This window comes from Meriones unguiculatus, chromosome 6, assembly GCF_030254825.1.
Source record: "Meriones unguiculatus strain TT.TT164.6M chromosome 6, Bangor_MerUng_6.1, whole genome shotgun sequence".
Lineage (NCBI taxonomy): Eukaryota > Metazoa > Chordata > Mammalia > Rodentia > Muridae > Meriones > Meriones unguiculatus.
Window position 1 is genome coordinate 18,068,337 of NC_083354.1, and position 13,667 is coordinate 18,082,003.

The 13,667-nt window shown below is 44.9% G+C and overlaps 1 protein-coding gene across 9 annotated transcripts in view; it reads right to left on the reverse strand.

Moving 5' to 3' along the window:
- Nucleotides 1–5,324: 5,324 nt before the first annotated feature.
- The window catches only part of Sltm (SAFB like transcription modulator), a 45,576-nt gene continuing 37,233 nt past the window's right edge, over nt 5,325–13,667 (reverse strand). For 4 of the 9 annotated variants that reach the window (XM_060384818.1, XM_021626609.2, XM_021626607.2 and 1 more), the window contains 5 exons: nt 13,294–13,461; nt 12,279–12,596; nt 12,033–12,180; nt 8,160–8,320; nt 5,325–5,983 (listed from right to left, as the gene is read on the reverse strand). In XM_060384818.1, the coding sequence (XP_060240801.1) occupies nt 5,875–5,983; nt 8,160–8,320; nt 12,033–12,180; nt 12,279–12,596; nt 13,294–13,461 (904 nt within the window). In that variant the 3' untranslated portion in view covers nt 5,325–5,874. The remainder of the gene's footprint in view (nt 5,984–8,159; nt 8,321–12,032; nt 12,181–12,278; nt 12,597–13,293; nt 13,462–13,667) is intronic. The other 5 variants (XM_021626608.2, XM_021626606.2, XM_060384816.1 and 2 more) reach the window with 3 other exon arrangements.

A 13,667-nucleotide genomic window follows, 5' to 3' on the forward strand; every position in this document is an offset into this window, starting at 1 on the left:
GATGCCCAGGGCCCACAGAAATGCTGAGTGGGCATGGCTGCCCACCTGTAATGCTACTGTCAATTCCAGACAGCAGAGATACCGTAGCCTCAGCGCAGGCTGTCGGGTGAGACTGGCCATACTCGTTGTGAATTCTGGGTCTGACAGAGATACCTTGACTCAGCGAATAAGGCAGAACGATAACCAAGGGTGATTCCTGCTCATCAACCTCAGATCTCCACATGTACACACACAGATAGGAAAATGGTACATGCACACACACACACACACACACACACACACACCACAAACACATGAAAAAGGAAAGTCTTAGCAAATGGCCAGCATTTCATAAATATTAAATCCTATGTGAAAACATTTAACATGCTGCATTAGGCAGGATTTTCTAGGGGAACAGAGCCAATATGAAAGAGCATTTAACAGAATGGCTTACATTAGTGGGCTGGGCAGCCCATCAACAGCCTTCTAGACACTAGAGAAGCTGAGAACTTCGTAGCTGCTCAGTCTACAAGGCCAGAAGTCTCAGCCGTCCTGGGAGAGGGTTGCTGATCTTCAGCCCACATTGGAATGCTGGAGAAGCTGGAGTCTGGTGTCACAGAAGGATGGCCACAGTGCCAATGAGAAACCAAGGCAAGCAGGCAAGCTACACAGCTGTCCTCAGAACGCGGTATATCCGTGTCAGGCTTCCTGTTGAGTGACACCCATTCTGGAGGAGGGTCTTCTCCCTCAGTCAGACCTCCTGGTTCGGACTGACAATCAGGAATGATCATCATACGTGGCCAAAGTCCTGCTCACCACAGATAGGCACCAACGCTCATCCGGGCAAACACCCACACACATTATGTTTGAAAACTGAAAGAAAACAATCAAAAGGAAAAAGAGGGCCCAGAGAAATGGCTCAGCAGTTAAAATAAGCACTTGCTGCTTTTGCCAAGGCCCCAGGTTCAATTCCCAGCAACCTCATCCCGCAGCTCACACCACCCACAGCTTCAGCCCCAGGGTCTTACACCTCCTCTGGCTTCTTGAGCACCCGAACTCATACATACATACCCCCCTGCAGTCACACACATCTACACATCATCATTTGTTAAGGTAAAAAAAAAATATGTGGTCTGACTCTAAGATGTTTTACCTATGATAATTCCCAGTTCTGACTACCAATGTGAATTCTTGGGGAGGTTTTGAGGGAGAAAACACACATCCTCCCATGAGCCACTTCAGTTCTCTAGTCCACCGGAAACTCTTACAATCAGGTATACTGAGGATTATGGTTTCCAGTTATGAGCCAGGTGCAGTGGCGCACAACTGTAATCCCAGCACTTGGGGAGGCAGAGGGAGGAGGAACTCGAGGCCAGCCTGGTCTACAAAGAAAGTTCCAAGACAGCCAGGGCTTTTACATAGAGAAACCCTGTCTCAAAAAACAAAACAAAGCAAAACATAAAGTTATGTTATGTAAATGTTTTTGTTTTAATCCCAGGTATGGGATATGAGGCTGCTTCGGTTTGTCCACAGCCATTAACATGATCATCTCATGCTCTAGGAGGGGCGTGATCTCTGCCAGCTATAGATAGTTTAATTCTATAGACACTGGAGAGGGTCTAAGTGGGAGAGCCGTGGGAGAGCCCCCAGAGGGCCTATGGCAGCGGCTGCTCCCCCTGCTGTCATACTCCACCCCAAAGCTGCTGGCTTCTGCTGCTACATTTGCTATTTATTCCTAGTTTGCTAGATATTCTGACAATGAAGACTGGACTTGCCCCTAGGAACCACCAAATCAGCAGGAAGTAGTCTAAAGAGGTCTCCGGCCCCTTCACCCTCTAACCTTCTCTCTCTATCTAGTGTTGGGAGGCTGGTAGGGATTAGGGTGTAATAAGGGTTGGAAGGGTAGTAGATAGAACCCAATAAAGTAACCAAGACAACAAAAACCTAAAATCAGGTCTCTTTGTCTTACACTCAAGATTAATTAACAAGGTATGGTGGCACATGCTTGCAACCATAGCGTGAGGGAGGCTAAGACGAGAGAACCTCACGTCCGATGACAGCCTGGGGCCACCCTGCCTCAAAACACAAACTGAGGAACTACTCATCATCAGGACAAAAAGGACACAGAATGGCTAAGTATGAAGGTGAAAGGAGCCCAGTGGGATGGCTCAGTGGGTACAGGCACTGGTCACCAAGCCTGATGGGTTCAATTTCCAGAACCCATGCAGTCAAAAGAGATAATCAACCCTTTCAAATTGCGACACATTCAATTACAAAATATATTAAGGTGAACAATTATGGTAAGAATTCCACAAATCAATTTTATGGTTTTCTTTTTAAGGCAGTATTGAGTTGTCCCATGAAGTTGTTCACTTGAAGACCACACCCAGATATCTGTGAATACTGGTGAGGGTGATGAATCTATTTTTTTGGTAGTAAAGAATGATCTCAGGGTCTCACATATGCTAGGCAAACCTGCTACTGCTGCAGAGTACCCTGTTTCATTTTTTGAGATAGGGTTTATCTGTGTAGCCCTGGCTGTCCTGGAACTAGATCTGTCCTGGAACCAGGCTGGCCTTGAACTCACACAGATCTACCTGCCAAGGCCAAAGAGTCTGTGAAGGCCTGATTAGTGTAGAACCAACTCCTAGTTCTACAGACCTGGATGGCCTCCAACGTGCTGGGATGAAAGGTATGGACAGCATACCTAGCTTTTTGTTCTTAGACAAAGTTTTATGTATTCCAGGCTCGCTTTGAACCCCTGCTCATTCAGTGCTGAGATGAGATTATAGGCATATGCCATCACAGCAGCTCTTTCATTTTAATTTTGTGGTAGGGCTAACCTAGCCACGACTGGCCTTACTTACTGCCACAGTTCCCTGCTGGCTAAAATTACAGCTGTGCAGCTATGCCTGGCTTGAACATGTCAAATCTGAAGCGACCAAGAATACTGGCAATTTGTAGGTAACGGCAGAGAAGACTCAGATGCAGACAAGAGGATGGTTTATATGTACTTTATGAAGGATAGAAAGAAAAAAGAGAGAGAGAATAACCTTTTTCCAGGAAGGAACAAAAACAATCTGTTGAAACTAGGAATGAAAACTAGGAGGGATAAGTTAAGTAACAATCTAGCAAGCAAAGACCAAGTGTTTTCTACGCAACTCCTAAGCCCTGTATTTTCACTTGCATTCTTTTGCACGGGAAGTTTTTGACTTTAGCATCTTGCCCACGCTGGTTTTCTTGAATAGCTACAAGCCTTCTGCTGCTTCTAAACCACCGCAAATTCCTAGCAGTGCAGTGCAGCATTTGGACAGCGCCGCACTGAGCCCAAGCTCCTCCTGCCTCTAAGACATGGAGCGCCTGCCTCTCCAACTCCAGTTTCACCACTTACTGCCATACAGCTCTAATTACTGGCCTACATCTTCAGAGCTACTCTCAAGTCCTAAATAATCCCACATGGTTTTCCCAAGCTTCCTAAACTAGAAAAAGCTGTAACCACGGCAACATGAGAAAAAATGGTGTCTGGAGACCATTGGGCCTTTGGGTGACACTCGAAGCTAATTTACTTGTGCTGGGGACTGGAGAAAGGGACTCTTCCACTTCAGGCCAGACGTCTGCTAAACATACCCAGCCCTTCAAAGAACTGTACATTTTTTGAAATGGTCTACGCAGCCCAGGCTGGGACCATATACACCCCTACACATTTCAAACACCTTATTTTTTTAACATATGTATGTGTGTATTTGCATGTTCATGTGTGCAGGTGCACATATGTGTGTATGCCTGTGTGTGTGTGTGTGTGTGTGTGTGTGTGTAAGTAAACCCAAGATTGACATGCAGCATCCACTCTCATCACATTGAGCCATCTACCCAGTTTTTCAAAAGCTAATTTTTTTAAAAGCATTTCAGTAGGCTGAGAATGTGACTCTATGCCTAACGGACAGGAGACCAGTTTAAAAAAAGAAAACTAAAGAAAAAAAAATCAAATAAACATTACAAGCTAACAGCTTTCTGAAACGTCCAAATGAGGACTGTGCAGGATACGAACTATGCCCTTGGTTACTCATGAGTCCCAAAGCAGGCAAGCCAACCGTGTTCAAGAGTCTCTGCTTTATAGTGAGGCTACAGTGTCAAACAAAAGACAGCCACCAACAGGGACATGACACAGTCTAGAGCCAGCTAGACAGTGAGCACTGAGGATTCTGCTTTGCCACTCTCAAGTGTCAGGAAGCCGAAAATGGGAGCTGATATGAATGTTCACCCACACCCCACAGCAATAGGCCTGGACATGGACATATCACATACAGCTATAGGGCAGAAAGGGCAGAGTATGAGATCCAACTGTATTTGAAAGTGAGCTCCTCTTGAGCAGGGCTTGATGGTCCACACCTTTAATCTCAGCACTTGGGAGGCAAAATGGAGTTTACAGCCAGCCTGGTCTATAGAATGAGTTCTAGCACAGCCAGGGCTACACAGAGAAACCCTGACTAACAAACAAAAACTGAACAACAAAAGGAGGGTTCCCCCAAAGAACCAGACTCCAGAGTCCTTTGGCTGACTGCAGCCACCTAGAGCCTGAGCCATCTCATGCCCCTACATCCGGGGACAGACACTGAAAAGAACCTCGACAAGACTCCACATCAGAGTGGCACTCTCCATCCTTCACTAGCATGAGCAGACCACTAATGTGACCACGAGTCTAGACAGTCTGGGTTACAGTGGCTTGTGTCGATGAAGGGATTTGGGAAACTGCTGTGAAAGGGATTTGGGAAAGCTGGTGTTCTGAGTCTATCGTCAAAAGCTTTCCTAGTAAAGATGCCTTAACAAAGGGTTACAGAGTTTGTAGCATGTCCAGTGTGCTGTCAACTCGAGGCCAGAGAAAGCTCGACACATGTCCTAAGAACAGAGATCAGATGCTGCCAGTTCAGCTCTCACCAAATTTGCTGCTTGGGACTCACGAGCTTCAGGCTGGAGACGAACGCCTAAAGCTGGAACAAAGACAGACATACTTCTAGGTGTAGGCTGTAATCTTACAAGGAGAATCTTGCAGCATACTAGCATTTATAAAACCTGGCAGATTCCCCCATCTAGAATCTGGGCTTCTTCCACTATTCATATTACCTGGAGAGATGGGAAGGTTATCACATAATCGGGAGAGGTGAGATTCATCCATCAACCTGTGAAGATCCCCCAAAGTGCGCTGACTCCCTCAACTCAGTATGAGAACCTCATGACACAGGTTTCCTTCACCCATGTGGCCTTGTACCATGCACACTCAATAGCGTGCTCCCTCGAGGGAAAATCTACCTTCAGCTCATGATTAAAGAAGTCCTCAACACTTTAGCAACTATACAGAATATGAAGGTTTATTTCCAAAAAGATTACATTTTTTTTTAACCGGGATACACAGGTGCACTTAATGTAACAGTACCTTCTGCAAAAATAGGTTACATAATACTCCGAAATGCAAGGAACAATCATATTCTCTAAAAATTAGACAGCAGGCGTCTGAAGCTCAAATAGCCTTCAAAATGGAGGCAGCAAACACTGGTGACACCACAGAGCTATGCTGCAAATGAAACCACTACCCTCCAGCTGCAAAACACTCGTGTTCACACAGAGCCAAACAAAACGGCCTGGGTGCCAATCCTTTCAATTGGGTCTCAGTGCTGCAAGGAAAATTTGAATGATACACAAAACTATGAAAAGTTTCAACAGAACTATTTTAACATCTTCTCTAAAATTGAGAAAAGAAATTGTGTTAAATTTTTTAAAAAGAAAAACAACAGTCAGATAGAACTCTCAAGCAGTCAGAGGTCCTCCTTGTAAGCAGTCAGGGAACGTTTACAGGAGATCTCAATAAATTATCTTGAAGCCACAGCAGGAAGCTTGTGTTCAAAATCGCCGTGGAGGTCCACTCTTAAATGGCTTAAACCCAGAGCTACTTCCTCTTGGGATGGAGTTGCCACTCATCTGTACAATCCTGTTAACTGGGGATGCGGTGCTGAAAGGGGTTTAACAGGAAACAAAGGTCAGAACAGACAGACAATCACAAGAAATCCTTCCCAGCACTTGGCACTCACGGGCTGTCCCTCCTTTAAAGGCCTACAGACTGGTCCTGTCAGTGCACCATTACTAACCCTCTTTACCAAGGGAGAAACTGAGACCTCAAAGTTCGCCTTTTCCAAGACACAGAGCTAATATATGGTGGGGAGCAACACTGTGACCTTGGCATTCTTCAATGCCTACTTCTTCAGAAGCCAAATGCTGTGCACATGACGAGACTACAGTGAAGCTTCTCCAATACCCACCCTCAGGCAGCTGCAGCAGCAACAGCTTGTGCAAAGTACAAACACAGAGCCTCTTCAGGTTTCCTACTGCCTCTTCATCTCTTTGAAACAGGATGTAATTATGGAGATGAGGAAAATCTCAAACTCAAGATCTCCCTTCAGCCTCCCACCACTAGTCCTCTGGTGTATACCACTCTAACCCCTACTCAGCTCACTCTGGGTGGGATGCTCTAGTCTGCTCCAAAGTTAAGGAGATTGGGGTACACACTAGAGCTTCATGAACTGACTACCAGAACAATATCCTCAGTATCTTTACGTACAGAACAGCATTATAGATGCCAGTAAATGACAGGGAAAAGACACTCTGAAAGTCTTATCAGAATGGGGAGGTAAAAGCTGACAGTGAAATGCTTCAAATAAACCAACTGAGAACTCTGGCTTAAATCAGAACCTACAGAAGCAACTGTGGTTCTGAAGCAAGTAAATGACATAACAAAATGTGTGGTCCCATAGTCACATTCAGAGTGTGAATATCAGGGAGAAGTTCTCTGGGGAGACGAACCACAGACTGAATGCAGAGGAAAGAGCAGGAGCGGAAACATGCTTAACAGCTGGACAGTATAGTGAATTTATTCTAGGAACAAAGAACGATCAAGACTGGGCCATGTTTCCCCCATCAGGGTTTTGAGGATGGCAGCACTGAAAGATAAAAGAACCTTGAGGTAAAAAGAAAAAAAAAAAAAAAAAAAAGCAAGCAAGAAAGTAAACCAGAGTTTTATGGGTTGGAGAAGAACAAGTTTGCCTGCACCCCGGAGCTGACAGAAGCATTACAAGGAGATGGCAGTGAAGAGTGATGTATGAAGCTCATCTGCTTGAAGGAGCCAGAAAGGAGATAAGAAGGGAAGAAGGGAAGAAAACAGGGCTGAAAGCTGGGTGTGGTGACACAGTTTAAGAGGCAGAGGCAGGCGGATCTCTGAGTTTGAGGTCAACCTGTATACAGTGAGTTCCAGGTCAGCCACATCTACACAGAGAAACCCTGTCTCAAAAAACAAAAAGAAGGAAGGGAGGGAGGGAGGAAATGAAGAAGGAAGGAAGAAGGAAGGAAGGAAGGAAGGAAGGAAGGAAGGAAGGAAGGAAGGAAGGGAGAGAAAGAGAGAGAAAAAGAGGAGCTGGCATGGTGGGGAATGTCCGCGGTCACAATACCTGGAGGCAAGAGACTCCATCTGAAGGCAGCCCAGCATACATATTCTAAGACCAAGTAACCAGAACTCTACTTCAAAACGAGGAAAGCAACACATGAAATGGTTTACTATAAGGAGTCCCAGAACCAAAACTTTCCACAGAGCAAGTTACTGGTGCTCCTTCCACACCACAGAGCATAAATGACAGTGCCAAGCAGAAGTGACAGAAGAGTAACCAAGAAGACAGGAAAGCACTTATATCCGTTAAAACAAGGTGTGAAACAGGCAGGACGGGGAAGAAAGATGGTGAGGCCGCGGAAATGACACTGAGGCCTCACCAATGACAAGAGTAAGAAGAGGAAGATCAAGGTTGCTCCTGACCTCAAACAAGCTTGAGTTGAGTGTCGAGTTGCGCTGGTTGTGTGAAAAGGAATAGCCTACCTCCAGATTCCTTGAACCTCTCAGTGGAGGTTACGCCCTACATCTAAGAACCAGGTGCAAGAGTGCCAACCATTAACTTACAACAGGACAACCTGACAAACTCCAGCTGCCAGCTCAGCCTCCTGTAGGCTCAGTTCTTAGGGAAGGTTTGGGCAGACCTGGCGATTTACTAACTGCAATCTAATCTCTCAAAAACTCCAAGAATAGTTACGAACACACTACTCAGTTGCATGATACAGAAAAAGGTTTTAGCAGATTAGCTACTCACCTTGAGTGCTGGGTTATCATGCCTGCTCCTGCCCGGCCATCACCCATTCGCCGTGTGTCATGGTAGCCAGGCCCCTGAGAAGGTGGGCCATGCCACTCTTTCCTTGGTCCACTTGTGTCCCGTCCATGACGTTCCACGACATGCCGTTCTTCAGGGTAGTGCTGGAGACAGCACATGAAAAGATGAGTCCTGGCCCATTAGTACCATGCACTGATTCATAATGCTCTGCTCTAACGTCACAGCAAACCAGTAAAAATGTCTGGGAACGTACAGACGGCCAACTTAACAGAGATGAAAGGAGTGCCCACCTATTCCGGCAGGAGCTCCTCAGTGCCCTCATCTCTATGTCTACGTCCACTACTCCAGCACTATTTGGGCACGGGAATTTCAAATGCCTGGATATATCTAAAACACTCTCTCGATACACAAGTAGTCAAAAGCTAAAGGGGAGTTAAGGTTGGGTACAGACCAACCCATCAGAACAATTTGCAAACAGCACACAGAAAGGCTGTCCTATTTTACCCAATCCTACTTAGGGCTAAGACTTGTAGACAGTGCTCAATTACGACTATACAAAGTGTGGAGACATAGGAGCAGAAGTTTTTGTAGAACTAAGGACAAGAAGAAGAGTCAGGGCTGCTGACACTTAGCTTAGGCAAAGCTGTCAGCATCCACACAGGCTTGACTACAATACTAGCCAAAAAGCCAATGGACTAACATAACTCCTGACAGAGAATCTCGGTTCTCCTCCTAAGGAGACTTTTTAAAGGACTTCTAAACATAGGGTGCTGGTCTAGAATAATTTCTTAAGTTCTACCCTAAATAAACAGAATATCTGCGTCATATGCCTAGCTTTAAGTTCTGTTCAGGGTAACCAGCTTGATGAATTTGTACACACATTTCTCCTTAAGACACATTAATACTTCATCACCATGAAGCCAAAATGTACTTGATAATGTGCTGGGTGAAATGATGTACAGTGATACTGCACACGTCAAGATATTAAAACACTTTCTTGTCAGCATAATGTTATTGTGCACTAAATAAAGATTATCCTTGCAATTCCCAAATGCTGATTTCTCTGCCTTCATATGTGCCTGCAGTCCAGACAGGGCAATATAATGCTTATTCTAACACTTGCCCATCTGAAGTTTGTGTAAACACTGCTCTCCATTTATTCTCTGATTTGCCAATAAAACTGATGAGCCAATAACTGAGAGATAGGGCTGGGCTTCTGTTTCCAGAAAGGGGAGGAATTAAGAGGATTCAGCCATGAGTAGAGGTCCAGGAGAGAGGATGAGAAAAGACCTGAAGCATAAAGCCATAAACTGCAGTATCTCGGGGTACGCTGGGAGGCAGCTGGATTATCTTAGAGTATAAATTTAGGCTGCTATTGTTCAATTATTGTGTGCAGAAGTGCTGAATAAAACTAAAGTCTTGGTGGCTGGCGAGATGGCCGGTGGTTAAGAGGACTGGCTGCTCTTCCAAAGGACCTGGGTTCAAATCCCAGCATCCATAGGCAGTTCACAACTATCTGTAATTCCAGTTCAATGCCCTCACATAGACATACATGAAGGCAATACCAATGTAAATAAAGTTAAAAACAAAACAAAAGAACTAAAGTCTCTGTCTCAATTATTTGGGGCTAGCTAGGTTAGATAAAAACTGCCAACTTTAAATTTCATGCTTTATTTTCTGATTAAAACAAAAAAATCCTGTCATTGAGGGCTGGAGAGGTTTAGTACATATAGTATTTTCCATCCAAGCATGACTGGAGTTCAGATCTCTGGAACCCACATAAAAGCTGGGGAAGAAGCTAGGCATGCACCCACCCTTAGGAGTCAGAGGTAGAGGGACCTCTGAGTTTGGGCTACAAAAAGAACCCTGTCTCAAAAAACAAACAAACTAACAAAACAAGAAAGATAGAAAGAAAAGAAAGACAGACAGAAAGAAAGACAAAGAAAGAAAGAAGGAAGGAAGGAAGGAAGGAAGGAAGGAAGGAAGCTGAGTAAGAGTGGTGGCTGTCACTGGGCAAAGCAGAAACAGAAGGTCCCTGGAGCAGGCTAGATAGCTTGAGTAGCCAGAACTGGTGAGCTCCAAACTTTAGTTGAGACTTTGACTCAACAAAGTAGGAAGCAATCGAGGACACCAAACATGCTTGCATACGCATACCAACACATGTGCCAAGATGCTATGATGATGAAACCTAGTGTGCATTCAAGTGTATAACACAAACACAGCTTCAAATTCCATCTGGCACAGAACTTATTAAGGCATATTCTTTCTGAGCGACAGTGGTGCATGCCTTTAATTCCAACTCTCAGGAAGCAGAGGCAGGTGGATCTCTGAGATCAAGGACAGCCTAGTCTACAGAGCAAGTTCCAGGACAGCCAGGACTACAAAGAGAAACCCTGTCTTGAAAAACCAGAAACAACAACAACAAAACCAGTATATTCTTTCAGGTTGGAGATGCAGCTCAGTTAGTAGACTATTTGGCTAGTATTCATGAAACTTGGGGTTGGATTCCTAATACCACAAAAACCAGTAAGTGCACTCCAAAGGTGGAGGCAAGAGGATCAGAAGTCCAAGGCCATTCTTGGCTTCATCATCAGCTACACAGCAACAGGCCAACCTGCAGTACATAAGACCCTGGTCTTTAGAATTAGGGGGGAAAAAAAGCATATTCTTTCTATTCATGCTGTGATCATCTCACATGCCAATATTTTATCAATAAAGAATATGCTTGAATCTGGTGCAAGTTTTCTGTACATATACTTTTCCTCCATTAAACACCGTAACTTAAAAGGCTATTCAAGTCACAAAATATCAAAAGAATAGAAAGTTGGGACTTAAGAGATGGCTCAGTAGTTAAGAGCACTGGCTGCACTTTCAGAGAACTTAGGATCAATTCCCAGCACCCAAATTGTGGATTTACAACTGCCTGTAACTCCAGTCCCAGTGGATCTGATGCCCTTCTTCTGTCCTCTGTAGGTATTGGATGCACAGCATATAATGCAAGCAAAACCCTCATTCAATAATTTTTTTATTAATTATTTTATTTTTCGTTTTTTTCCTGACAAGGTAAACATAGCTCTCACTGTCCTGAATTGTTTTATATACCAAGCTGGCTTCAAACTGGGAGATCTGCCAGCCTCTGCCTCAGGAATGCTAGGATTTAAAGGTGTGCATCATCACCACACCTGGTTTCCATAAAATACATTAAAAAAATAGACAATTTAAATTAACTCTACTTGTCTACTTTTGGAAAGCAGAACAAGTGCTCCCAACTTCAACTCTATACTTAATGTATGCTGAAGGCTTAGCAGCACGTGCACGAAGTCTGCAACAGCAGAGATTAGCAGGGCTCCTGCTCAAGGATGGCGCATTGAGTCGTGTGTTCTGTGTTTTTAAGAAGCCAAATTATCACTGGGCATAGTGGCACACACCTTTAGTCCCAGCATTCAGGGACTAGGAGGGAATTCATAAAGGAGGGAGAGGCAAGAGGATCTCTGTGAGTCTGAGGCCAGCCTGGATTACAAAGCGAGTCCAGGAGAGCCAGGGCTGTGACACAGAGAAGCCCAGCCAGGCGTGATGGTGCATACCTGTGGTAAAGGCAGGCAGAGGTAAAGGCAAGCAGTTCTCTTCTCACTGGCTGCTCTCCTAAAGGACCCAGTTCAATTCCCAGCACCCACATGGTGGCTCACAACTGCAATTCTAGTTTCAGGAGACTTGAAGACCTCTTTTAGACTCCACAGGCACCGGCCATAAAAATGACACACAGAGAGGCAAAATCCCATATACATAAAATAAAATTTTAATTAAAAAGAGAAACAAAAATGTGAAAATCAACAGGAAACTTCCAGCAACTTTTACCTGTGCTCCACTTCCTCTGTCAGAGATGACTCCTCTGTCGCCCTCTCTGCTTCCGTAGCCTGAAGCACTACTCCTATTCCCAGGGGGTGCTCCCCTCACACTGTGTCCAGAGACTTCTCTCCCCGACCGCTCTGGCCTTTCAACTCTGCTAACATAGCACAAGAATGGTCAAATCCTCACTTTATAATTCTCAAAAACAGAAATGCATAGTGTACCAGAAGGAATCATTAGGAAGCACGTAACTACCTGGACTCCCGTTTGTCTGTGGACAAACTCCCTTCACTTTTCCAGGAGGCTGGTCTGGAAGGATTGGGCCCAGCTTCTCGTGGGTGTCTAGGGTGAGCAACTTCAGGTCTGTCATGAAGGATTACTGTTCTTCTCTCATCTCGTTCCCCTCGTACCTCTCGTCTGTCTGTTTCTCTAAGTTCATTTCTGGGTGGTGGAGGCTCATTTCTTCTGGAATCACCGAAGTTTTTGGGATACCTTTCAAAGCTTGGCTCTTCTCTTCGGGCCGCTGGTCTCGGTTTTTTTCCTTCACTTTGACCAACAAACCGTTCCCGTCTACTGATGAAAAGCAAATGCAGGTCCTCATTTATCTGCCCTTATTCTCAACTTTATTTGTAAAAGGAAAATTATGGCAAGGACACCAGAAAAGCTTTCTTTTAAATGGAGCTATGTCCAGCACAAAGGTTAGTTTCTTTCCCAGGAGAAATATTGAGTCACCAGCAGCATGCGTGACATGAAATACGCATGCTGACATACGTGACCTGACAGCCATGGCACTTCTAAATTCAGCATTCTCCATTCACTTGCTCTTATTTAAAATTCTTCTGTTTTTATTTTATTTTTTCCAATTTGTCTGTGGAGCCCTGGCTGTTCTGGATTCACTTTGTAGACCAGAGTGGCCTTGACAGCATAGTGATCCGCCTTCCTCCGCCCCCGCTGAGTGCTGGGAGCACAGGGGGGCACCGCTGCACCCACTGAGTGAAAAGTCTCACTGGTTTTTATGGAGCCGAGTCTCAAGTGGCTACGCAGCCCTGGCTGCTCAACTCCTGACTCTTCAGCCCGTCCCTCCCAAGGACCCATCCAACTGAAAGAAAGAAGGGACTACCACTCTCTTCATAGTGAAAAACAAAATTAAACATACAGTTTGTTCTGAACACTCAGTTTTGACTCAGTACCACTCCAATATCTCAGAGAGAACCAAGTTGGGACTAGCAAGGCTGCCGCTGCAAACGTAAGCTTTTCAGGGTCTACTAACCTCTCAAAGGATGAGGGCTGTGCCGCTGCAGTGTCAGGAAACCTGCCCCGTTCTCGGTGGCCGAAGTCAAGAAACCTGCTCTGCTGACGATAGTCAGATCCATGGCCAAAGCGTGCATCTGTATCTAGAGACAACTTTTTATTCTCGCTCCAGTAAGGATCATCTCGCCTTTAAAAGAAATGTGTGCTCATTTATATAAATATTTGATAATAATCAAACCGCTTTCACTTGGGCTCTTAGAAACCACATTGGAACTGTGGACATAAAGGTACTAAATGCAAGATAAAACATCAAGGAGCTGGACAGAATTAGCTAGTAAGTCCTACTGTCGTATGACAGAAGAAACGTACTTTTAAAAACTGCCTGCTTTTTGT